Source organism: Monodelphis domestica, chromosome 5 (assembly GCF_027887165.1).
Source record: "Monodelphis domestica isolate mMonDom1 chromosome 5, mMonDom1.pri, whole genome shotgun sequence".
Taxonomy (NCBI): Eukaryota; Metazoa; Chordata; class Mammalia; order Didelphimorphia; family Didelphidae; genus Monodelphis; species Monodelphis domestica.
Window position 1 is genome coordinate 89,214,914 of NC_077231.1, and position 27,077 is coordinate 89,241,990.

General features: G+C 39.3%; 1 protein-coding gene across 9 annotated transcripts in view; it reads left to right on the top strand.

Annotated features, from left to right (window-relative positions):
- The window catches only part of MYBPC1 (myosin binding protein C1), a 109,564-nt gene that overhangs the window by 59,280 nt on the left and 23,207 nt on the right, over positions 1-27,077 (top strand). For all 9 annotated transcript variants that reach the window (XM_007503313.3, XM_056798760.1, XM_007503316.3 and 6 more), the window contains 11 exons: positions 2,001-2,133; positions 3,593-3,717; positions 5,710-5,815; positions 8,419-8,585; positions 9,911-10,073; positions 11,888-11,994; positions 16,306-16,439; positions 17,508-17,667; positions 18,977-19,081; positions 19,731-19,919; positions 23,653-23,787. In XM_007503313.3, coding sequence (XP_007503375.1) covers positions 2,001-2,133; positions 3,593-3,717; positions 5,710-5,815; positions 8,419-8,585; positions 9,911-10,073; positions 11,888-11,994; positions 16,306-16,439; positions 17,508-17,667; positions 18,977-19,081; positions 19,731-19,919; positions 23,653-23,787 — 1,524 coding nt within the window. The remainder of the gene's footprint in view (positions 1-2,000; positions 2,134-3,592; positions 3,718-5,709; positions 5,816-8,418; positions 8,586-9,910; positions 10,074-11,887; positions 11,995-16,305; positions 16,440-17,507; positions 17,668-18,976; positions 19,082-19,730; positions 19,920-23,652; positions 23,788-27,077) is intronic.

Here is a 27,077-nt window from a genome sequence, read left to right on the forward strand (position 1 = left end):
CAGGTACAAATAAAATGCAGAGCTGATGGGCAGTAGGAGAGAGGAGAAAATTAACACTGAAATCTTCATTAGCTCCTGAAAATGTCATGGCAGAACTGTTTTCATATGATTTTCCCAGGTTGATAGGTACAATTCTCGCCCTGCTGATTCAGAACTTACTTTAAGAATTAAGTCACAACACAAATCCTATTCCAATAATGCTTTAAGAGGAATGTCATGCCAATAGCATTTATATATGTTATACCAGCACATTCCAATAGAAAGAGTTCTAACTTTGGAGTGAGAGACCCCAGATTCCAATCTCTTCTGACGCGTACTATCTGCATGACCTTGGGAAAGTCACTTAACCTCTTGAGACACTAGGTGTCTCATTTGGAAAGCAAGAGGGTTGAATGATGACCTCTGAGCTCTCTTCTAATGCTAGATCAATGATCTAGTGTACCAGTGAAGAAACTGAAGTTTAGAATTTTCCCAGAATTTCACAGCTAATAAATGTCCATGACAAGATCTGAACCAAGCTTTCCTGGCTCCAAGTTCAAACCTCTATATGGCATGCTGATAGAGACCATCTCCATGTGAGGCTTTGGAAAATTATGTTTTTTATATAGAAAGTACAAAATCATGCTAATTATCTTAGTAGGGATTTAGTGCTCTCGCTCCAGGAAGCACTAGCAAACTTCAAAGCAGAGTAGCAAGAGCATGGAGAAAGGTTGCTTCCCTTATTTTTCCATTTTAAAAGAATATTATTTCTGAGGACAACTAGGTAACACAGTAGATAGAGTGCCAGGCTTGGAGTCAGGAGGATCTCATTTAAATCTGGCTTTGGACCCTTCCTAGCTGTGTGACCCTGGGCAAGTCACTTGATCCTGATTGCCTAGTCCTAGAGTTGATACTGGGACAGAAGGTGAGGGCTTTTTTTTTTTTAAGGAATATTGTTACTTTTTCAAGCTTCAGATTTTTAAAAAATTAATTTATTTAGTCAATTTAGAACATTATTTCTTGGTTACAAAAATCATATTCTATTCCTCCCTCCCCTCCCCTCACCCCTTCCCATAGCCAATGTGCAATTTCATTGGGTATTACTTGTGTTCTTGATCAGAACCTATTTCCATGTTGTTAATGTTTGCACTAGGATTATCATTTAGAGTCTACATCCCCAGCCATATCCCCTCAATCCATGTGATCAAGCAGTTGTTTTTCATCTGTGTTTCTACTCCCACAGTTTTTCCTCTGAATATGGATAGTGTTCTTTCTTGTAGATCCCTCCAAGTTGTTCAGGATCACTGCATTGCCACTAACGGAGAAGTCCATTACACTTGATTGTGCCACAGTGTATCAGTCTCTGTGTATAATGTTCTCCTGGTTCTGCCCCTCTCGCTCTGCATCAATCCTGGAGGTTGTTCCAGTTCACATGGAATTCCTCCAGTTCATTATTCCTTTGAGTACAATAGTATTCCATCACCAACATATACCACAATTTCTTCAGCCATTCCCCAATTGAAGGGCATCCCCTCATTTTCCAATTTTTGCTACCACAAAGAGTACAGCTATGAATATTCCTGTACAAGTCTTTTTCCTTATTATCTTAAATCTCCTTCATGCACAAGTGTCTTTGTGCACACTCATCTATATCACAGATGAAAGCGCACAAAGACAATCGTCATCCTCGGTTACCGAGAGACTACTACTACTTTGGGGCACAAACCCAGCAGTGCTTTGGCTGGATCAAAGAGCAGACAGTTTTTTAGTGCCCTTTGGGCATAGTTCAAGCTTCAGTTTTTTAAAGTGTGTCTACACTGCACACACAAAATGATTCTGGATCTAGACTCTCATTTTATGATTTGCCTATTGAGTATGAAAGATGCGGAAAATAAACTATCCTCTAGTGATTCCATTCACAGATACTGTTGTTGAATAGTTAATAAATCTACCTATTTTTATTATTTAAATTCTTGGTCCTTACACTTCAAAAAAATAATCCTCCTTCCTTTCCCTTCCAGCTTTTTCAAAAATTCTTGATCCTGCCTACCAGGTAGACAAAGGTGGTAAAGTCAGATTTGTGGTGGAACTGGCAGACCCAAAGTTAGAAGTGAAATGGTATAAAAATGGACAAGAAATCCGACCCAGTACAAAGTAAGTGTTGAATTAATGGATATTGATAGGATCCTAGAGTTGGACCTGGGGGGTGAGGAGGGGAGAACCTCTGAGGCCATTTTATAGATGAGGAAACTGGGGTAAAGAGGTTTGAAGACCCTTGCCCAAGATCACCCAAGCATTAAGTGATAGAATTATGATCTGAATCCTGGTCTTGGTACAAGGCAATCTAGAAATAAAACAATAATTTGACCTTACACAGACTTGTGTTTTGGCAAATAGGCATTCTTTTGTTGTGATTGTACATTGCCAAAAAGAATGGATAAAGAAATGGACATTTCAGCCAAGTATTTTGAAATATGTGAAATTATGGTGTCATGTGGGTAAAATATACAGATTCTGGCTGAAGTTCTCACTCTTCAATCTCATTCTTTAAAAAGTTCATCAGTCTTCTCAACATTAGAATCCACTTGGAGACCTCTTCTAACAATCAGAAACTTCAGTTGATGCAATTAGACATGTTATACAAGTAGAAGGCCAATCTTAGAGAGTCAGGAAGATCTGACTTCATATCCTGCCTCTGACATGTTGTGTGACTCTGGACAAGTCACCCAACCTCACAATGCCCCAAGTGGTTCTCTGTAACTATAAGAGGCAGAGAAAAAAAATTAGGCAAAAAGGTGTTCCCTATACTAATATAATTTCATGTGTACCCTATTACAAAAGTAAGTAAAAAAAATAGAGAATTTGTCAACTATGAGAAGGAAAAAGGTGAGATGCTATATAAAAATCAGAGTAAGTCAGTCATGATCCCAGAAAGTAGACCAAGTTCTGGAAGAACTAGATTCAAATCCTGCCTCTGAAGCATTCTGACTGTATGACCATGGACAAGTCTTTTAATTTCGGCTGAGGCTCAGACAACCTTCTAAAACTTGTTAATCGCTTAAGAAACATGCATTAAGTGCCTACTATGTGTCAGGTGCTGTGATAAAAGCTGGGATTGCAAATACAAAAGGAAGCTCTAAAGGCACTTACAAACCAATGAGGAAAGCTAAAGGCTGATGGAGGAGAGGAAAGATCCTAGGCATGAGAACATGATGGAGAAGTCCAAGAGGTTCAGCCAGGTGGGAAGTGAAAAAATGTCTGGCATGGGTGCTTCCTTTAATGGAGGTTCTGGAAGGAGCTCTGAACCCTGTGATGAGAGGGAGAAGCCCTGGGAGTGAGTTGGGAATTTCAGGGCTAAAGTGATCTTACAGGATAATGAGTTTCCTGTCAATGAAGGCAGTTTCCAGATGAAAATTTTCATTATCCCTGAGCATTATGCAGAATTCATGCCACAAACTGAAAGCCAATAAAATAGGCTAGATTTCAGGGATCAAGGTTGTTGAGTTTAAGAAGCTCACACTGACTGATTTATTTTTTATCACTATTTTGAGTTAGAACAAAACAAAGTTCATTTCAGCTAACATGAGATTTCCCCTGTTCCTGTTTAAAACAGATACATCTTTGAGCACAAAGGAAACCAGAGAATCATGTTTATCAATAACTGCCAGATGACAGATGATTCTGAATATTATGTGACAGCTGGGGATGAGAAATGCTCTACGGAACTCTTTGTAAGAGGTAAAATTACTTAAATCACACTTCTTGGTTTTTTTCTGTTTTAAAGCAGCTGCTTCTTTCTCTGCTTGGGTTAATGACCTGAGAATTCTTTCTTCAAGCCACTGCTTTGCCTCATTATGTCCTGAAAGCACTGGCACTAATTTTAGAAGCCAGGATATTAAAGAGTATATAGGCTACAAGAAAGCCTGCTGGTGCCAGTTTGAGGAATTGACTCAGGGGTCCTCTGGATCTTTGCTTCCTAAAAAATGCTGGGTGACACTCTGGCCTCTTAGAACACCTGTTGGCTGATGTCCTTCTTGCATTTCTTCATTTTCAGCCACTGCTTCTTCACCATCCTCTTGGCTTCTCATAGTTATTCCCTACTCCCCATCCACAGTCCAAAGCCAAGAGTTCAGAATTATCTCTAGAGAATGGTTCAGCAGAGAAGAAGACCCAAACTCCTTCACATCCCCACAGCATATTCTAAAAATTAAAAGATATCTCAATCACAAAGTTTGATCATGTAAGACTTTACTTCAACAAGGAACTCAGTTTTGAAAACAAACTATCTGATCTTTAAAGGAAAAGAGTTCAAGTTTTGCTCTAAAGAGAACAAAGATTGTTATTAAAATGTGACATAGAGAGGCGATTGCATGTCAGCATGATAAAACTAGCTCTTGGGTCTCCAGAGCAAATATAATCTCATCTCCCAAAACTGCTTGTATTGGCTATTGCTTCTGTCCTCACCCAGGAATGGATCCAGTATTTCAGGTCATTCCAGTAAGTGTATAGGTGAGTGCAGTCTGAAAAAGAGTTATAAGCACTGCTGATCAAATATGTCTGCTGCCCTTGGATCTAAAACTCAGTGATAATAGTTTAAAAAAAAAGACCCACAAATTTTTAGCTATGACTTAACGATATGGACCACAGGAGGAGCACGGTGCTGTGAATTGATAACTTGATTTGTCATCAAAGGACCTGGGTTCAAATTCTGATTCTGATATAGTCACTTTATCCCCCTGAGTCTCAGTTTCCTCCTTTGTAAAAGGAGAAGAGTAGATTAGGTGGTCTCTGATAGTCCTTCCAACTCTAGTAGACCCATAGACCTCTTATTCATTCATACCACAAAAATCTGGCCATCCACCCTGAGCTTACTTTCCTTTACATCCAAATTTATTGAGAGATAATAGATGGACCCAATATAACAGAGAAGTATCCAAAAGACTGTCATTTGCCAGGAGACTATTGTAGAGGGGTACTATTTGAACCCTGTTCCAGGGTGAATACAATCTCTATTCTCTTAAACTCCAGACCTATGCCATCCATCTAGAACAGAGGTTCTTAACCTGGGGCTTTGCATAGATTTCAGAGAGGCCATAAACTTAGACAGGGGGTTGCAGGGGGAATCACATTTTTATTTTCGCTAAACTTTGGTTTCCTTTTTAATCCAATGTATTTTCTTTTCTGCCTTTAAAAACCATGATTCTGAGAAGTCTCTGTGCTCCCCATATTACTTGAGGCCTCCAGGACAAAAGAAAGGATGAAGACCCCCTGATCTAGAAACAAGTGGCTTTCATTGAACTTTATAGATTCTTTCCTTCCTCAGAAAGAGCAACCAGAAAAGTTACTTTAGGGACACTAGGAAACTCTTCTTTTTCTCTTTATTATAGTCAAGAAAACCTGGATTCAAGTCTTTTCTCTGATACAAACAGGCTTTGTGACCCTAGACAAGTAATGTAATCTTTTGGAGCTCTAGGCACTTTTCTAAAACTAAGTTGCAGGGAAGGTTCTGACTTGCATTGGTAAAGGGAATTTCTCATTGCAAGTTCCCTCCATCAATTAAATCAGAGTTTATATTATATCTCAGCCTAGTTCATCTCTCTATTGCTACCTAAGTCAACACCAACTCAAAGGAAGAACCACTGCTGCACTAAAGAGATTGGGGGGAGAGGGTCATGTTCCTCAGGTGGCCTGGGCCTTTGTTGACTTTAGTTCATTTGTTCCTCCAACTAGAACCCCCAATAATGGTGACCAAACAGCTGGAAGACACCAATGCCTACTGCGGAGAAAGAATAGAGCTGGAGTGTGAAGTGTCTGAGGATGATGCCAATGTGAAATGGTAAGCAGATTTTCTTCCACCTGTTGGGCAAAAAATAGAAAAACAAACACAGTCCTTGGCTCAGAAGACCTCTTGGGAAATTACCCCACTTCATAAAATCTCTCAGCCCTGGCCCGATGAGGAATTTCTTTATATCTCCCATGCTGGGTCTAATTTGCTAACATGCAAAAAAATTACTTATTAAGATGGTGGTGAAAGTTTGGGGAAATTTAATTCCCAGGACCAGTCTCAATTGGAGCATGTCAGGTCTATGTAGATTGGCAATCAAAAGTTGGCAGAGGCACCTTTGTATATGGAAATGATCATCGCACTTGGGAGAGAGAAAAGCACTTTCTTCTTTGCATTGCAGAGTTCAATCCTGAAACTAAGATGTTTTGTTCCTATGTAGCATAAATGGTATAAAAGGAATCTCTTAGATTAGATGCATCCTAGTCTAAAGCTAGAGCTTTATTTCAAAGGGGTCCCACCGCTATCTTTTTTGAAAGTGTAATAAATGGAAGGACAGCTAGGTGGCTCAATGGATAGGAAGCATCTGGGAATAAGGAGGAGATCATCCTGCCATACTCTGCCCTAATCTGTTAGCCTCTGGACTATTGTGCTCAATGCTGGCTGTCTTGGTTTAAGATGGGTCACTCATAAACCAGAGGGCATGCAGAGGAAGGCAGAGTTTTGCCATGTCAACACTTGTTGAAGGAAGGACTTACGAGTATCCAGTCTGAAGAATCACAGAAAGTGAAGTGAGCAGAGCCAGGAGAACATTTCACAGAGTAACGGCAATAAAATAAGGTGGTCATCTGTGAGTGACTTTGCTATTATTAGCAAGGCAAGGATCCAGGACAGCTTGAGGGACTCATAAAGGAAGAGGCTATCCACCACCATAGAAGGAAATGATGGCATCTGAATGCACATAGAAGCATTCCATTTGTCTCTTCGTTTCCTTCATGAGCTTTTTTCTAATCTAAGTGATATGTGTGTTCTTTCACAACATGACGAGCTTGGAAATATGTATTGCATAATAGCACATGGATAACCTATATCAGATTGCCTGCTGTTTTGGGGTGGGGGAAGAGAGGGAGAGAGAGAATATGGATGGCAAAATATCAGAAAACAATTATTAAAAATTGTATCTACATGTGATAAAAAATTTAAATTTAAAAAATGACAATAAAAATCAAAGAATCATAGGTGACTCAATGGATTGAGAGCCAGGTCAAGAGGTCCTAGGTTCAAATCTGGCCTCAGACACTTCCTAGCTGTGTGACCCTGGGCAAGTCACTTAACCCCCATTGCATAGCCCCTTACCATTCTTTTGCCTTAGAACCAATACACAGTGTTGATTCTAAGATGGAAGGTAATAGTTTAAGAAAAATCATAGAATCTGAGAATTAAAAGACCTCAGTGGCTATCTAGCCCTGAGCCATCATACACCAAAGGAATTCTCATTGTAGCACACTCACAAATGGTCATCTCTACTGGAAGATCTACCAAGGAAGAAGAACTCTATCCCTTTCTCAGCAGACTCTTCTATACTTAACGCCATCCCTAAATGGGTCCCTTTTCAACTTCTAGCCAAATCCAAGGGGTCCATCATAGTTATCTCAAAGTACTGGAAAAACTGTCAGAGGGAAGAGAGACTGGATTTGTTCTGGTTGGTCCCAGAAGGTAGAATCAGGAGTACAGGGGACATACTTCAAAGTGGAAAATTAGACTTGGTGTCAAGAAACACCTCACAATTGGAGTTATCTACAAGTAGGATGGACTGTTCTGCAAAAATATCACTACTGCTCATTGAATGTCTTTAAGGGAAGGCCAGATGACAATTTATTGGCTATGCTGTTATGGGATTCTTGGCAGGGGTTGATATGGTGGTCAAATTGGATTGGATGGCCTTTGTGGTCCCTTCCAACTCTGTGACTATGTGGAAATATTTTCCCTTAATAAGAGAGGCAGCATGCTATAGTGGATAAAGCACTAAACTCCAAATCAAGAAGACCTGTGTTCATATCTTGCCTCTAGCACATCCTGGCTGTGTGGTCCCTGAGAAAAGCTTAATGGTGCTCCATTAAGTTAATGGTGCTTCATGCTTCCAGGCAACTTTTGAAATCTCTGAGTTGCAAAATGATCACAAATTTGTCTTAGGAAAAGGATTCCCTTGCTGGGAGCAGCTTACATCAATGAAATCACAGACCTAGACCAAAACAAAAACAAAAACATAGAGAGAAATAAAATCCAGCTGACATTTATATTCCATTCTAAGTTTTGTGAAATTATTTCTACATATTTCTATACCCACATCCATACACATTCTCATTTGATGTTCTTAAAACCGTATGATTTAGCTGATGTAAATATAGCATTATCCCCATCATACGGTTTAGGAAAACGAAGCTCAGAAAAGCCAATTGACTTGCCCAAGGTCAGATTTGAACCCAGATTTCTCCTGATATGAAGCTCAGCACTCACTACTACCATGGGGTACATGGTCTTTCTTCCTTAGTACATTATTCTGATTTTCTATTAAGGACAGAAGGAGTAGTTCAAGCCACCAGGATATTTCAAGATCCTCATTTATGATGTGGAAATTTTTCTCATTTTTCATCAAGGTTTAAGAATGGTGAAGAGATTGTCATTGGTCCAAAGTCTAGATACAAGGTCAAGGTGGAGGGGAAGAAGCACACTTTGATCATTGAGGGAGCCACAAAGGCGGACAGTGCGGAATATTCTGTCATGACAACAGGGGGACAGTCTTCCTGCAAGCTGAGTGTGGACCGTAAGTCTTTCTAAACTGTCCTTCAGATATTAATGTTGCTAATATTATATTGTTATAATATTAATAAAATATTATAATATTAATATTGTTTCTCACTTTTTTTGATATTGATTATAAGAAACTGAGGCAGTATGGCACAGTAGAAAGAGTGTTGGATTTGGAATTGAGAAGACCTGAGTTCAAATCCTGGCTCACGGACCAACTACCTGTGTGACAACGGGCATATAATTCACCTACCTGGGGTTAATCTCCTCGCCTGTAAAAGGAAGGGGTTAAACTAGATGGTTTCTGCAAATCTATCATCATATTAATTTTTCCAACTATTGATTTTCTGCTTAAGTTGAGAGAGGTCAAACAAAATTAAATTTTGATATTTCCAGTTGTTTAATTGTCTTGATTCTCTGTAACCCCCTGGTCCTCTGTTATACATGAGGTTTTCTTGACAAAGATATGAGGGTGGTTTGCCATTTCCTTCTCCAGCTCATTTCACAGATTAGGAAACTGGGGCAAATAGGGTTAAATGACTTGCTTCGGGTCACACAGCTAGTAAGTGTCTAAGTCCAAATTTGAACTTGGATATTCCTGATTCCAGGTTCAGTGCTCTATCCACTGTGCCTCCTAGTGGCCCAGATGCTTAATACATGTTTGTTAAATGGAATAACTAAACTGTATTATAAACCATACTTAAATGCATAGGATCCCTGAGTTTCCCATCCATTAACTAGGTGAGCAATATGTTATGAACACTCTGTCAGAACCCTGCTAGTGGACCCCAAATCCAAAGCTGAGAAAAATGGAACTCGATTTGCGGAGAACCCTGGCACATTCTAGCCAGGAGGTCCCTGCTGAGAATGCTCTGAGAGTTAATGTGTAAATGAGAATTCATGTATTAAGGAAAAGTCACAGCTCATATCACAAGATCAGCCCCAGCTACACATTAATGTTACAAGTAGATACAAGGATAACTGGTGATGATTATGATGAATCTGCAAATTGAGAACGAGGTAGGAGAAGAAAAGAGAGATTAATGATCCTTTCTGTACTCCTCAGAAGAGGATGACACCAGGAAGAGCCAGCCCTTTGATTTCCTCCTCTCTCTCTGAGCTCACATTACTTTATGTATATTATTCTAATTATTGAAAAGAAATCTCTACAGATAGATTGGGCGTGCACAGTGCTGCCATCACCATTTTATAATTGTTGTGTCAGCCCTATCTAGGATCGTCTGATGTGTCCATGCAAAACTGTAGACTCTGGGAGGGTTTACCATCATGACCGGTCCACAGTTTCAATACAGCATGTCTCCCTTTTGTCAATTTCCTTAGTGAGACCCCTGAAGATATTGCAGCCCTTAACAGATGTCACTGTGAAACTTGGAAAGGAAATCTGCTTGAAGTGTGAAATCTCTGAAAACATATCAGGGAAATGGACTAAGAATGGCCTTCCGGTTCAGGAAGGTGAACGATTAAAGGTCGTACACAAAGGAAAGTAAGTAATCCAAGGCAAGCCTTCATTAGCCCCCTCTTCCTGTGATTCACAGAAACGAATATGGGATTTGAACCCAGGTCCTCTGACTCCAAAAATGGTGTTTTGTCCAATGTGCTACACCAGGATTTTCTCAGAATTTATATCAGTGAAGCACTTATTCTGAAGTTCCTGCCGAGCCAAAATGGCTTTTACTGAAATGTGTTTCGTGATGGACTCTATCTCTGTCTTCCAAGGACCTGGTCTCTGTAAAGATGCTCATCACTTGGTGGGTTGAGAGATTGACTTTTCAGCCATACCAACTTCTGAAGAACATCTCATGAGTTGTTGAAGGGTTATAATCTGTCCTGGTGAAAAGAGCCATCAAAGAAGTCAGGGATCCATCAAGTATGGATGTTGTATTATCAAGCTATTCTTCTGGGTCCATTCTTTCTAGTTATGAAGTGACCATCTTATGCTAATTTTTTCACAACTAATAAAACCTGAGTAAAGGATAATAGATGAAAAGGGAGCTAGGCAGATTCTTTGTGACCCTGAGCAAGTCATTTGATTCCCCATTGCCTAGCCTTTACCACTCTTCTGCCTTGGAACCAATACTTAGTATAGATTCTAAGACAGAAGGAAAGAGTTTATTTGTTTTTTAAAGGACTATGGAAGGACATGGAAAAGACTGAAAGGTAGCAGGTACGGATGGGTTGTGTTATGGACCAATAGAGAATGTCCATTATCTATGAGAGCATAAATCCATGGAAATATTGAATTAGGAAATAACTAAACATGAATTTAATGCTGACAAAACAATCTGGCTAAGGCCACTGAGTCCAAGAATTATATATAATACAAAGCTATGGCTGAGGATGGGCAGTCAAATAGGATAATCAAGGTTTCAGATTCTGTTACATGTCCAAGCTGAAACCAGTCAATCAGATAATAGCCAAATGTTCATAATGCTTGGCTCTATGGAGATGGAAATCTGTCCATGTATACTATTCTGTCTATCCTTCAGGACTTAACCCAAATGCTGCCTCCATGAAGGCTCCACAGAAGCCACTATCAAAAATTCTGCTTTCTCTGACTTCATAGAGCACTCTATGCCTCTGTTATATTCTTATTGCTTCTTCCTTGATGATATAATTAGATTATAAGCTCCAAGTGGAGAGAGAGACTTTTATCTTTTTATCTTCTTTCTTTCTTTCTTTCTTTCTTTCTTTCTTTCTTTCTTTCTTTCTTTCTTTCTTTCTTTCTTTCTTTCTTTCTTTCTTTCTTTCTTTCTTTCTTTCTTTCTTTCTTTCTTTCTTTCTTTCTTTCTTTCTTTCTTTCTTTCTTTTCTTTCTTTCTTTTTATAAAACCCTTACCTTCCATCTTGGAGTCAATACTGTATATTGATTCCAAGGCAGAAGAGTGGTAAGGGCTAGGCAATGGGGGTCAAGTGACTTGCCCAGAGTCACACAGCTGGGAAGTGTCTGAGGCCAGATTTGAACCTAGGACCTCCTGTCTCTAGGCCTGACTCTCAATCCACTGAGCCATCCAGCTGCCCCCTATCTTCTTTCTTGATAAATATACAATCCAACACCTAGTGCAGTCCAAAGAATGTGTCTAATAAATGGTTGCTGCATAGGAAACTTCCATCAAAGGTAGTGCTGCCAGAACCTAGAGGAGTCGAGATCATCCAGGAACATACCAGTAGAGCTCATAAATTGCACCAGATAGACCAATGATAAAGAAAATGAAAGAGAAGTGAATATGAGCTGCTCCATCTCATCCAAAAAAAAATGGTTGCTGAATGAATGAATGAATGAATGTTTTTGTCTTCATAGAATCCACAAATTAGTGATAGCCAATGCTCTCATTGAAGATGAAGGTGAATATGTATTTGCACCTGATGCCTATACTGTAACTCTGCCTGCCAAAGTTCATGTTATAGGTGAGTACCCAAAGTATGCCACTGCTGGCTATACAGGTGGTTTTTGTCCCCATCTTAGAATTTTAAAGTATTTTGAATTCTGGAAACTGTAGAGACACACATAAAAAAATTAAATAAATCTAGTCATGTAATATTTATTGGGAGAAATGGGGGGGATTGGAAAAACGGGAGATAAAAGGAGGCTTGTATGGGGGTGCTGAGGAGTTGAGGGGAGAGAGAGAATATTGTTCGATGAAGCAAAGGAGAGAGATGTCCCCTGCTGAGAGGAAGCAGCAGGGGTCTGATAAGGACTGTTTGTCCTGGAATGACTGAACTGAAGTTCAGCTCCCTCTATGACCAGAAAAGATAGTCTACTTATCTGACTGCAAATTCAAATAATATAAAGTTTAATAACCAGTTGGGATTGGAGTTTTTTCCTTAGCTTCATAATTGAGGCCAGGCCCCAGAGGCTGGCGGAGGGTTTCTCCCACTCCCATCTACTCTATATCAGTCCTGCTTAGTCTAATTCAGAATCTTAGCAGTAGACAGAAAGCAAACAAGAACAATTCTGACCTTCAGAAGTGATTGGGCCTAAATCTTCGGGCTGAACCAAGAAGAGGCACACCACTCCAGACTGGGCTGAACAAGCTCCTCTCTCCTCCCACACCAGGAAGGAAGACCAGCCCAGCAGGAAGGAAGTGCTAGTCAAAAGACCCAACTGCCACTCCTGGCAGGAAGGAAGTGCTATTCACAAGACCCAACTGCCACTCCCAGTTGCCCCTTCCACCACCAACTGTTAGTCTAGTTTCCTTTCCACATACAAAACAACTGACAATGATGAATCTCAAATTTTTGACTCTCCCTTTTCCATTAGAAAGTACACTTCTTGAGAAGAGGAATTTTCTTACTTTTCAATTTGCTTCCCTATTGCTTAGCATTGTTCTTTGTTCATAATAAACACTTAATAAATGCTTTATTCACTCTTCCTCAATCCCTTCATCCAGTCATTGAAACCTGTCTATTCAAGCTCCTCTTTATCTGCTACAGTCATTCTGCTATAGCCATTCCTTTCTATTCCCCATGACCCCACTGAAATTCAACTTCTCTCTTGCCTTAGCTCTTATAATAGGCATCTAGTTGTTCTCTGTCTTTCCCTGCTCCAAACCAACTTAAACATCACAGCAAGAAGTATTATGAGTACATCTCTCTCCAGATCATTAGCTTTCAGTGGTTTCTCATTACTTCCCAAGTGAAATGCACATTTACTAGCCTGTCAGTGAGTCGTTCTATATATTGTCCCATTCTACCACTCTAGCCTCATTTCTCATTACCCTCTTCATGTACCCTAACTACTAAGCTAATTGAACTACTGAAACTACCCTGAAAGCATCCCCATGTTTCTTCTCTTCTCTGACTCTTTTGCATGGGGTCATCTTGGAGAAGTGAGGCAATCTGGTGCCTCTACTACTCAGTCACCAACTGTTCCCATAATAAGTGCAACCCTAATCCTCCCACAGTTATTAGTCTCTCTGCCCTCTCTTTCTAATCAGTTGTTTGGAATCTTCCTTTGTTGTGGTGTAATTTTATCTAATCTGGTTCTACTATTTACTGGCTGAGACAAGTCATTTCTTTTCCTGACATCTTAGTTTCTTCATCTCTAAAATAAGGGGCTTAGACTTGATGAGTTCCACGATTCTTTCTAGTTCTAGACCTAGGATTTTACAATGCTGTTGTGCTCAGATTTTAGCCAATGAAGAATATGAGGCCATTTCTCTGAAAATACTATTTTTATTAATGGGAGCATGCAAGCGTATTAACAAAGAATGGGTCTTTTGCCAGGCTTTTTTGTAAAACTCCTCAGTGATCCTATACTCTAAAAAAAAAAAAAGGGGAGATGTCTTTTCTCTTTCTGATTGACCTGATAGTTCATCCTTTGAATCTATCCCTTGACAGTTCCCATTGTTGGATATTTCAAAAGAGGAGGTAGACTTAGAACCCTGAAGTCTTCTCTCCTTACTTCATCTCAAGGAAGGTGGCTCTTTAACAAATAAGAAAAATGCCAACACACCCTCCTTTCAAGTGGGTCAAAGTTCATCATAACTAATCAACCCTGCTGTCAAATGCCTTTAATCCTTTTAAGATGTTAACAAAAAACAAAAGGTCCCAGCCCTGTTTGTAGGTTGGGCCTTGGGAATAACCTTAGTTTGGAAGCAGGCTATTTCAGTTAGACCTTGGAAGGATAAAGGACTTAGGAAAATGATTTCACATGGAAATATTACAAATTGATAATATAATTCAATATTGGATTCTCTTCTCACATTCCTTCCGCCTACTTTCTTTTGAAGACATCATATCTCTTAGCATTCTCTCCAAAGCTTACTGCTGCTTCTTTCACACCAACAGACCCAGTGGGTCAGGAGGAGGAGTTGGCATCCTCTATGCTCCTCCCTTCTTCCCATCAGGCAATTTCTTGAAAGTAGTTTATCTGAGACAAGAAACTCAATTTCATCAAAGACAGATGTTTTTACTATCTGCTTCCTTATTTTGGATTTCAAATTCCTATTAACTATATCTATCATGTTCTTTTCAGTCCAAGAATCATCCTCCCTGGCAGAGAAAACAGAAGCAAAATTGGATTTGAGAATTCTGCCTTTTCTAGGTTGTCCTTTATCACATTAGTTCGCTGAAAAGCAACACTGATGTTTCAAGAGTTTTCTGGAGGAGACCCAACAGGAAAATGCTTTCAATAGCTTTTGTCTCCTAGGATGTAGACCTTTCATTTCTTAGCTAAAAAGGGAAGAGATCAAGATATACTAAGGGAAGGGGCAATGCAGAGATGGTGCCCTGGTGGTGATGAAGATGGAGAAATTCAATGTTGAGGACAGGTAGAAATTATACCAAGTTAAAAAAAAAAAGAAAGTAATACTACTTACCCTTTATCCGAGTCCTCTGAATTCTGCTCTCCCTGTACAAAAAATATTTATCAGTCTGTTCCCAGCTTTCCTTTTAAGTCTGAGTAACTACTTCTTCAGCAACCTGTTGATCAGAATCCATTATAGAGAACCAGCTTTCCATTTCACTTCCTCTATCTTAATAAATAAAAATATCTCAAAAGTAGCTCAATGATTTGTTGGCTGCTTTTCTTTGTTAAGCAGAGAGAGCACACCAGCAAAAGGTAGGACACAGGAAGTGTCCCATCACAACAAAACCATTCCTTCAAATCTGGCTTATGATCTTGTTCCCAGAGTGGTCAGGATTATATTCTCATGACAATGTGGCTTCTGTTTCTCCCTCCAATGGCATCATCAATCTGCTCTCCATCATTATCTATGGCCTCTTTTGATTCTCACAGTGACTACATATTATATAAGATAGCCATTGATATAATATTGTCATTTTACAGGTAAGGAAACTGAAATTTAGAGAAGATGAGTGCGCCTAAGGTTGAATAAAGTGTTGGACCCAGGGCTAACACTTTAGCTCCTCATCTAGAGTTCTTTCGAGGACCATGTCTTATTCATCTTTGTACCTCAAATGACAACTAGCACAATGCCTTTAGCATTTAGCATGTGTATTAGATGAGATACTGATGGATCATGGGCATTCTGTCTACTAGTGCTCCTCATAACCCATTCCAGGACGTGGTGCAGGGGATAAAAATGCCAGCCCTGGAATCAGGAGGACTGAATTCAAATCTGACTTCAAACACTTGCTGGCTGTGTAACTCTGGGCAAGTCACTTAACCCTGTTGGCCTCAGTTTCCTGCTCTGTAAAACTATCTGGAGAAGGAAATGATAAACCACTCTATTGTCTTTGCCAAGAAAACCCCAAATAGTATCACAAAGGGTTGACATGACTGAAATGAATGAACAACAACAAACCACTAAATGTCAGGCAGTTAGGTGGCCCAAGGGATAGAGTGCCAGCCCTGGGGTTAGGAGGACCTGAGTTTAAATCTGACCTCAGACACTAGCTCTGTAACCCTGGGCAAGTCATTTAACCCTGTTTGCCTCAGTTTCCTCCTATATAAAATGAGCTGGAGAAGGAAATGGCAAAATGCTCCAGTATTTCTGCCAAGAAAACCATCCAATAAGGTCATGGCTAATTGGCAAAAACAATAACAACTGATCTAGACCTGGAAAGTACCTTAGAGGCCATTGAGTCTGATCCCTTCATTTCATGGATGAGGAAACTGGGGCAATTGAAGTGAGGCGGTGTCCAGGGTTACACCAGTCACAAATATTTAAAAATTTGAACCTAGGTCCTCAGACTTCAGAGACAGTACTTAGTCCAAATGAAGATGTGATATTAACAACTGTATTTTATATTCAGATCCTCCTAAGATCTATCTGGATGGCCTAGAAGCTGACAATACTGTCACCGTCATTGCTGGAAGTAAACTTCGCCTGGAGATCCCAGTCAGTGGAGAGCCAGCCCCCAAGGCATTGTGGAGCAGGGCAGATAAGGTACATCCCATTTCTGAAAGCTAAATGTTGTTGTTTTTTTTAAAGAGTTTCCCATTTGACATCCATACAAGTAACACAATTTCCTTGAAACTAGTTACCTTCAAACATAAGTAATCATAATGAAACAGTGTCTCCTCAAATATAGTAGTCAGTATATGATAGATGAATTTCTTCTGGGGAAGTAAGGTAGCCCAGGGAAGAGAAAAGTGATAGGATTCTACTGTTTTATCATCTTTTGTTTTGTTTTTTAGTAATTCTGGTTTCAAAAAATAGCAGAAAAAAGTTTAGATTGAGTTTAAAATGGGGGTGATTTCAATTTAATCCAGTCAGTTAACAAGAATTTATCAAGTGCCTACTCTGTTCCTGAAACTTGAATTCTCCATGGATTGTCTGTGGATTTTCTTTGCCCCTGCATCCCTCACTCCTTAGGTTCCTGAGAATTAAGGGTAGGTCAGTCAAGATTTGCCTTTTTGGAGGAAATTCTGTTCCGTCAGGCTAAAGGTAGTACAGTCATTTAATTCCACGGGAAAATGAGCCACTCTCTCATGGGGGGAATAGGCCCATTAGAGATAAATGAATCCCAACTCCTGTAGGTTTGTAGACTGGATGTCACTAAGGCCCCTTCTACCACAGAGATTCTGGGGACTGTGATTCAGATGATCTTTTAATTCCCTTTCAGCCATGGATCTTCCAGAAGACAGATTTTATTTCATTTAACTACCAAACTTTTCTTTTCCTGCCTTTCAAAAGCAAGGTCACACTCCCACCTGATATTCCTTGAGCTCCTCCGGTCCATCAATACCAGGGACCTTAACTTGTTTGTGTTGAGGACCCCTCTGGAAGTCAGTTTGGTCAAGCCTATGGACCCTTCTTACAATCATGTTTTTTAATAACTGGAGGAAATGTAAATTTTCTGTTAGAGTTCAATTAAACTAGAAATGTAATTTTTCCCCACCCCATCTAAAAAGGTGGATCCCAAGTGAAAAATCCCTGATTTATACAATGTAGGCCCTGTGGAGTCCTCCTCTTCCATGGAGTTGCCATTTTATTTCTGCATTTTCTTCTTAGGCTATTGCAGAGGGTGGGGGTCGGATACGAGCAGAATCTTATCCCGATAGTAGCACTTTGGTCATTGATGTAGCAGAAAGGGAAGACTCTGGTGTCTACAACATCAATCTCAAGAATGAAGCAGGAGAAGCACATGCAAGCATCAAAATTAAGGTGGTTGGTAAGTTCTCCCAGGAAGAAAGGAGCCTCCAGGACCCACCAGACACTAAGGTAGACATTTCTGGTGGACACAGTTATCCCAAGGCATTGAGTGGGTCTTAGGCAACTAGACTGTGATTCTGAATAGGCAGAGTGCTATTTGGCACACTCCTTTTTAAGAAATGTGACACCATGGCAAAAAAGGGTATAGAACCAACCTTGGAACCAAGAAGTCCTGGGTTCATGTTCTACCTCTGCAAATACTGGCCATGTAACCCTGAGAAAGTCACGAAGCGATTCAGTGTTCTAGGCAGCTTTTGAAGACAAAGTAAGAAATGATGATACATATCAGTAGAGGGAATTTCTACAACAGTGAAAGCACAAGTCTAAAGAATAATAAAAATAACAATACCTTAAACAAATGACTTGGTTTCCATAGAATGTTAACTTTAGTATTTTTATTTCAGACTGTTTTGTCAAGGTGAAGGGCTTTATTCAACAGAGTAACCATCATCTATCTGCTCAGTTAATGTATCTTCTAATTTTATCTCCATCTCATCCTAAAACCAATAGAAAATGGCCTAGGATTTATTAATTCTTCGTTTCCCTGTCTTATTTCTGCTCTTAGGTTTTAACCCTTTGAGGGAAGGGCCTCCTAACTCCAGCCTCTACCACTACCACTTGCATATGCTCCCCTTTCTTTCTCTTCTACCTTCTCTCTCTCCATCTCTTTGTCTCTCTTTCTTTCTCTGTCTCACTGTCTGTCTCTTTCTCTGTCTGTCTCATCTCTGCCTTTCTTTCTTCACCTTCTCTTTCCTTTCTCCCTTCCCCTCTTCAAGGCTCTATATAGTGCTTCATCCACCAATTTCTCAGATGAGGCTAATGTGTCTATAGAGTCTTCCAAGCCATAGATGCCATTTCCCCAAAGTAAGATGAAAACAAAACCAGAATCCAACCCCTCCTTGATCCTTTTCTTTTTCTTGCTTCTTCTCCCCTCCCCCTTTCTCACTGCTAGCAGTTTTCCTTCCCTTTCCTTGTTCACTCTCTCTCCATTTACCAGTCATCCACACACTTGTCCCTTCTGGCAGATATTCCATTTTCCCCAGTGACTCAAAGGGAAAGAGAGGAAGTGCTCTCCCTCTTGCTAGTTTTATTCCCCTCCCCTCCCTTCCTATTTACTCTGCTTTTTCATTTTACTGAAGTTAGCTTATTCCCTTCCTTTAGTATCCTTTTGAGAAATATACTCCAAAAAGCATTTATTAGTATGATTTTCATAGAAAAAAATCTTTTTAGACTTTTTAACAACATTTTTCTCTATTTCTCTATCATAGATATCCCTGATCCTCCATTGGCACCCAATGTGTCAGATGTGGGAGATGACTGGTGCATAATGAACTGGGAGCCCCCAGCAAATGATGGAGGATCCCCTATCCTAGGTAAATGCATTGTGAGAAATGTGTAGAATTATCCAAGAACTGGGTATTCCTTCTGGTTGTCACATCAGAGGTGGCATTTAAAAGCCATCACTTATAAGCTAAGATGTTACATAAGACAACACTGCTTTCCACCCTAACTATTACTCTGTTACCTCATTATGGTAGTGACTCTGGGTTCTCAAAGGCCATGCCAATGGAACATAAGATCCCACCAAGCTGAAAAGATGTCTAAGTATAGACCCAGTGCTAATTGCATCTCTGGATGAACAGGCACCAAGATCATTCATTGTAATGAACTTTTAGTGTTGTTTTCCTATGAATTATTGTAGTTGTGTATATGGTGATTTCGGCTCTTCTCACTTGGCATTAATTCATATAAGTCCTCACAGCTTCTCTGAATTTCTCATGGCACAGTAATGTTCCATTACATTTAGATACCATGATTTGCTCAGCCACTCCCCAGTAGATGGACCCCCCATTTGGTTTCCAGTTCATCTAGCTTGAAAATACAAAACCCACAGCACTGTGGTTCACTGGTAGAAAAAAAGACAAAACTGTCTTCCAGGAAGCTGTCTTTGCTCCTTGCCTTAGACTAGAATTACAGACTGGAGAGGAAGGCTCTTTAACACCCATGTTATTCTTCCCCCAGGCTACTTCATAGAAAGGAAAAAAAAACAGAGCTCTAGGTGGATGAGGCTGAATTTTGATCTCATCAAAGAAACTACATTTGAACCGAAGAAAATGATTGAAGGGGTTGCCTATGAGGTCCGGATATTTGCTGTTAATGCAATTGGCATCTCCAAGCCCAGCATGCCCTCCAAGCCTTTTGTTCCTTTGGGTGAGTAAAGAGGGGGCTTTTCTTGGTGGACAGAATTACCTCCTGGTGGGAAAATTAGCTTATGGAAGCTGTTGCTCAAAATTTTGATGTCTTCAAAAAATAGGAGGAGTAGAAAATCAGGATAATGGAAGGCTAATAGAATACCTCCAACTGTATGTGATCAAGAACTCTGGGATGGATTTGAATAATAATATCAGATTACATTTACTTAGAACTTTCAGGTTTACAAAGGATTTCACAGACAGCATCTCCTTCAGGATGACTCTACAATTTAGGTATTATTATCCCCATTTTACAAATGAGAAAACTGAGGTTTAAGAAAGGTGAATACTTACCCATGGTCGTACTACTAGTGAGAATAGCAAATAGGATTCAAACCCAGCTCTCTCCTGACCTTAGATCCAACATCTTTTCCATGGTATTACATGGCCTCCATAAGGTAGGTCTAATAATTTTCCATAACCCCACTGAAAACGGAAAACTGTGGATAAGGAAATGAAAGAAAAAATCTTTCCATCATTACATACTGCCAATCAATGCCCCAGTTTAGAAGCCATTCAGTGAAAATGTTTTCACTTTGAATGCAGAGGATTCTGGGAAATGCCCACAGTGAGGGTCTCCAAGTTACTAAACCTTTCAGAAAAATATAAAAATGTAAATTAACTAAAAAACATAATATATATTATATATTTAATATATCATACACATAAATGTAAAATTAAATATAAATTTAATTTGATTGGTTACAATCAATTAAATATAAAAAGTCATACAACTACCCTGAGGCTTCAGAAATTCATAATTATTAAACTTCTCAAATATAAAATATAGTGTAAATTTAATTGATTATGACCAATTAAACATAAAAATATAGGTTTAAGAAATCTCCTGTAAGTATTAAAATTAATATTCAATACTCCAAGTATTATATTTAATAATATTTCTTAATATTTAACTTAAAGCAAAGGGAAAGTAAAAGGCTAGCGAAACCAAAAGAGCTCATCAGCCTCCCCTGTGGAAAAGAGAGAGGGGGCGGAGAGACCAAAACTAAAATTCCAACAATGTAACAACACATGTACCTGAAAGGGAAAAGGGAATTGTGGGAAATGTAGTCCAAGGGTTCAAGATTCTAATTAATACACTACAATTATTAAACCAATCAATTAAATATAAAAACATAATTTAGACCATTGACTTATTTAAGCAAGAATTAAAAATGATCTCAAATTAGAGGAATAAAAATGAGATGATTTCATATGCAATTTGAAAAGCTCCAACTCAACCAATTTAAACCATCTATTGACATTGAATATGGGAAATAGTTTTTCTCCCCAATATGTCACAATTTTCTAAGGATATTTAAATCAATCTCCACAAGGAGGTCAAAGAGTCCAGAAACCGCCTCAGTCAGCAAATAATCAATCTTTTTGCCAAGCAGAGAGATGTAGAAGTGACAGTGACACTTTAGTATTTAAACATATTTGTAAAATCTTACTAAGGCAGATGGATGTGTCTATAGGAAGAAAGACAAATGTATTAAATTTGATTAGAGACCTAAGTCTAATTAAGCCAGATCATTCTGAGAACATCAAAGAGTGAACTAGGAACTACCAGGAACTAGGAACTTGGGAAAGAACACCAAGATTTTCATAATAATTGTTTTTTAATCAATAGCAGTGGAAACTCCACAGTTGAACTCCAGTACTCTGAGTAATTCTCTATGACTACTGACCATGGAATACCAGTCTCCAAAGAATTAATGTTGTCTGTCACCCAAAAATCAATAATCCTCCTGAGCAGATTATGGTTAACATGGTGGACAATTAATAAATACTTCAAATTTAGCTCAATTCCAGGTTTATCAAATACTCAGCTTGTAAAAAGTTAGTACTGCATAGTGGATAGTGAGCTAAACTTGGAGTTAGGGAGACTTGGGTTCAAATCCACCTCTGATAATTTATTATGTCACCATAACTCATCTCTCTAAGCCTGTTTCTTCATGTGTAAAATTTTTAAAATATAAAATTTCCTATAACTATAAGATATTCTATCCCTTTTTCATAGGGTTCTTGTGAGGTTCAAATGAAATTATATATATATATATATATATATGTATATATATATGTACATATATATATAAAGTGCTACTTAAGCAACAGCTATTATTGTTGTAGATAGGAAATATCTAGATAGGAAATGTAGTAAGTTGTAGATAGGAAATGTAGTAAGTAGTGCTAGACTTTGTTTAACCTCTTTGGGGAGAAAGAAGCTCTGTAAGACTGTAATTTATCAAAGAGAGTACTCTGCATGGGTGGAAGGAATTCCTCCAACAACATGATTATTGGTCTTTAATATGCAGGTATATTTTTTCTGGGCCCAAAGTTGTAGAAGATGTAAAAGAAATCTATGATATGCTTTCTTCCTCTTGGGGAGCTTGGAATCTTTTGGTGAGGAAAATTGTTTTTACATGGATCTCTTCATACTAAGGTCTTCATACTATCCCTACAATTCTTAGCTTCTAGAATCTAGCTCTCTTATTAATTAAAGGAGGTGAGAGCAATTGGAGAGACAAGAAAACTCAAGGGCCAATAAGACCATCAGTGCTCAGGATTGGAAAAGATCTAATGGATCATCTGATTCAAATCTTACTTGTAATAGAAGGTAGAGACAGTGATGACATGACTTCATTTATTTCCAATGTAGTCCATTCAATGGACTTCCTTCAGTTGAATTAGAATCTATCTGCTTCCCTATAATTTCTACCCATTCTTTCCTCCAGGGCTAAGCAGCACAGGTCTGATTCCCTTTTGACATAAGAGCCTTTCAAATATTTGAATATAGCAATCATATCCTGCCCTGAGCCTTCACTTCGCTCTGTATGCTTGCCAATTCCTTGTACGGACTTTTAAGAATTATATTTCACAGAACCATTTTTTCCATGAATTGGAAAATGATAATCTCCTGTCCTATGGTAGACTATATCTGGAGAATTATGTTCAGACCTGCGCATTATAGTTTAGACAACACAGAAACTTGAAAAAAAAAATCCACACTGGCACCCAGAATGACCAAAAAAAAAAAAGCCTTCATTCCATGGCTTTTGAGGATTGGTTGAAGTAACTTGGAATGTTTCAACTTAGTGGAAGGAATAAAAAGTGGAGACAAGAGACATGATAGTTGTCTACACTTGTCTACAAGTATTCGAAGGTCGCTTATGTGGAAGTTAAGGTGAGACTTGTTCAGTTTGACCCCAGGGTAGAAGTTATGAAGACACAGATTTAGGTATAGTGTTGGGAAATTTTACCAACAATTACTGCTATTCAGAGGCTAGGTTGTTTAATAGAGAGCCAGCCCTGGAGGTGAGAAGTCCTGGGTTCAAATTTGAACTCAGAAACATTCTAACTATGTGATCCTGAGCAAGTCACTTAACTCCAATTGCCTACCCTTTGCTGCTCTTTTACCTTGGAACCCAGTATTTCATATCAATTTAAGGACAGAAGATAAGGGTTTTTAAAAACCCACCATTACAGCTATCCACAAGTGGAATGGTCAGCCTCAGAGGGAGAAAAGCATGACAATAAGTCTCCCAGAAGAAGCTGAGGTGGTAGTGGGCATTCCTTTCAGGTATGGGAGAGGTAGACCAGCTGACTTCTGGAGTCCCTTCCGTGAAAATCCTGTGATCCTGTGAGCTCACATTTCATGGTTCCCCCCTCCCCTCTTTTCTCTTTTAAAGCTGTAACCAGTCCACCTACTCTTTTGGCTGTTGACTCCGTAACTGATAGCACTGTGACAATGAAATGGAGGCCCCCAGACCAGATTGGTGCTGCTGGATTAGATGGCTATGTGCTTGAGTATTGCTTTGAAGGAAGTAAGTACCATGATTAAGATTTCTTCCTAGGGCTTCCAGTGATGACAGCAATCATTAGATGAGATAGTTTGCACCACATTTTCTCCTTTCCTTAGGAGGTCATCTCTTTCACACTAAGAAAGGTTGAACTGAGTTCCAAAAATAATAATAATAAGGAATGAAATGAAATTCCTTTGGGATGTGTTCTTAATCAGCCTTGCCTATATTGATTAGCTGATATCTCCCAGATAAACCCTCTCCTAGGAAGCCTAGTGACCTGAGCACTATGTGGTGCTGCTGAGACATGGGAAATAAAGCTTCCAAAAAGTCAGCTTCAGGACTTTCAGTTCTCTTGTTAAAGGAATTGGTTCTTCCACAAGATAACCAATGCTTGGTTCGGATGAATGGATTTGACAACAGTGCAAGGAAAGAACTCTGGATTTGGAAAGAGGTGACATGGATTTGAATCCTGGTTCTATGTGACTATGGGCCTTAGTTTCCTTATTTGTAAAATGGAGGGATTACAATAGTTCACCTCCAAGACTCCTTCCACCACCATATCTATGATCCTATGAGATGTGATATTAGCCTGCCTGTCCATGCTCTGTAATACTCTAAGGTGGTGAGCTGCTTACTGATGTGCAGAGACTTTATCCTGAACTGAGCTTCCTCTGTCCTTCACAAGATAAACAAACAATAAGGAAATATAAAGGATGATTTTTTAAAAGCTTCTCAGTAAGTGAAATTGACAGCCTTGTCTCTTGACAGTTGGTGAAACAGGTTCTGCATCTAATCAATATGCCTTGTCCAGTGGCTTGGGACTGCTCTAAAGAAATCACCTTTGCTGGCAGCTAGGCAGGTGGCATAGTGGATTGAGAGTCAGGCCAAAGGCAGAACACCCTGAGTTCCAATCTGGCTTCAGATACTTCCTAGCTGTGTGACCCTTGGCAAGTCACTTAACTCAGATTGTCTGGTCCTTACTACTTTTATGTTTTAGACTCAGTACAAAGTATTAATTTTAAATCAGAAAGCAAGGGTTTTAATTTTTTTAAGAAGAGAAAGAGAGGCAGAAAGAAAAAGGAAAAGAAAGAAGAAAAGGAAGGAAGGAAGAAAGGAAGGAAGGAAGGAAGGAAGGAAGGAAGGAAGGAAGGAAGGAAGGAAGGAAGGAAGGAAGGAAGGAAGGAAGGAAGGAAGGAAGGAAGGAAAGAAGGAAGGAAAGAAAGAAAGAAAGAAGGAAGGAAGGAAGGAAGGAAGGAAGGGAAGGAAGGAAGGCAAAAGAACGAGAGAGAGAGAGAGAGAGAGAGAGAGAGAGAGAGAGAGAGAGAGAGAGAGAGAGAGAATCCTTAAGAACAGGAGGGGAAAGAGAAACAATAGAGGTGGGGATGAGGAATGGGTGAAAGAGGAGGGGACACAGAGCTAAGAGGCAAGGAACATAGAAACAAATGATCATTATGGGCTGTATCCTTGTCAAGTGCCAAAGAATGGAAATCAAGTGCAGAAATTAGGGAAGCCTCATAATCATAGATGAGTAAGCAAGCCTGGCCCACTTTGAGCTTCCATCTTCATTCTAGAAGATATTAGGTAAGTACTAACTGTTCCATGAAAATAAGAGAAATGAGCTTCATTTTCACCACGTTTAAAATTCAGCTTCTTTGAATAACTCCTGGACCCAAGAATCTTAGAACACACCAGATGAGAAATGAGGATTATGAATTCAAAGATTTGGGGTGGGTTGGATGGAGACTTACAGAGAAGAAAATTCTTGTGCAGAGAGACTTGATGAAGAAATCTCTAATCCCAGGATTAGAGCACCCCTGGAAATTATCATCTCTGTCAGGAGGGAAGAACAGATGGGGATGAGATGAAATCACAGTCAGTCTGGTTTCAGCTGTTACATGCTTTTCACCCTGCAATCTGCCCCAATGCTTCCAATGCCAGGAAGATGTCATCCTGAATGAAAAGGGGGAAACTATGGGAAAGTGTCCAAGAAGGGTGGGGATCTCAGCCTAGGATCCATCATATCACCCAAACTGCCATAACATTGTAAATCCATGCAAGATGCATTGGGTAACCTGGTTTCTGGAATGCCTCTTGGGGTTGTTGGTGTACTGAAACTCCAATTCTTGTAATATTTCAAATAATCCCAAACTTTCCCCTCCCCATTTATAATAATGTTAACAATTAACCATACAGAATTGTTCAGTCTTATGTTTGATGTGGCCATTGACCACAGATGTTTGTGTTTTATGAAATAGAGCAAATTCTTTACTCTTTTCTTTCCGATAGGTTTAAAATGTAAGAAGATGCAACAAAATGATAGCTGGCTGTCATTTTGATGTTACCCACCTTTAGATAAAATACAACGAAATGTATTTTACATAATTCTGCGTGTGATCTGTGTAGATACATATGCATATATATGCCCATATATACATATGTATATGTACACAGTCATTATTATGTATCTTTTTTGCCCCCCATAACATGACTTTGGAATCAGCTGTTTCTGAAAGTTTAACGTCTATATCTTTCTATTTTCTCCTTGTGGTCTTTTCTTTCTCTATTTGGCTGCCCTGTTCTTCAGTCTCTTGATGGCTGCGTTCCTCCTAAACTAATTTTTCTATAATGTTTTAATGCTTTTGGGAAATGTTGGATTTTATTCTGTAAGAGAAACCTTTCTTTATAAGATGGTGTGTTATTTCTGGCTCTGTCTTTCTCTAGTTTATGCCTGTAGTATTTTATTCTTTCTTCTACAAGTTTTCTTTTTCCTCTTGGATTGTCTGGGGTCTTCCCTTCTGTGTTTTATGGTATTCATTCCCTTTTCTACCTAGCCACTCCCAACACTTTCTTTCTTATTCTTTCTTAAATGAAAGGGGATTGGGGATTTCAATATTTTTATCTCTTCCTTCCTCACGCTTCTTTTCTATCCTGCTTCCTCTTGTTTCTCCCCCAGCCCCTCCGTTTATCGTTAACTTTATCTTCTTTGTTTTCTTTTCAGTCTCCTCTCTTTACTCTTCTTCATGTGTCTTTCTCCTCTTTTTGTCCACCAAGAATATAAGAGACCCTTCCCACAACAAGCTGTTGGCAGGATCTCTTTCTTTAAGGACTTCACCTACATCTCTGTTTCAGCTGCTAGGAAAATCCCTGCTCCTGCGTCCCCCCTCCAACATACAGTCCCTTCTCCTCATTCTCTCATATTCTTGGGTCTATAGGCCACCAATTAAATTGTCCTTCTTCCCTTCTCCCATCTGGAGCATGGGAACTGAGAATTCATTTGTTCCCTTGGGAGATGCAACCAACTTGAAAGAGAT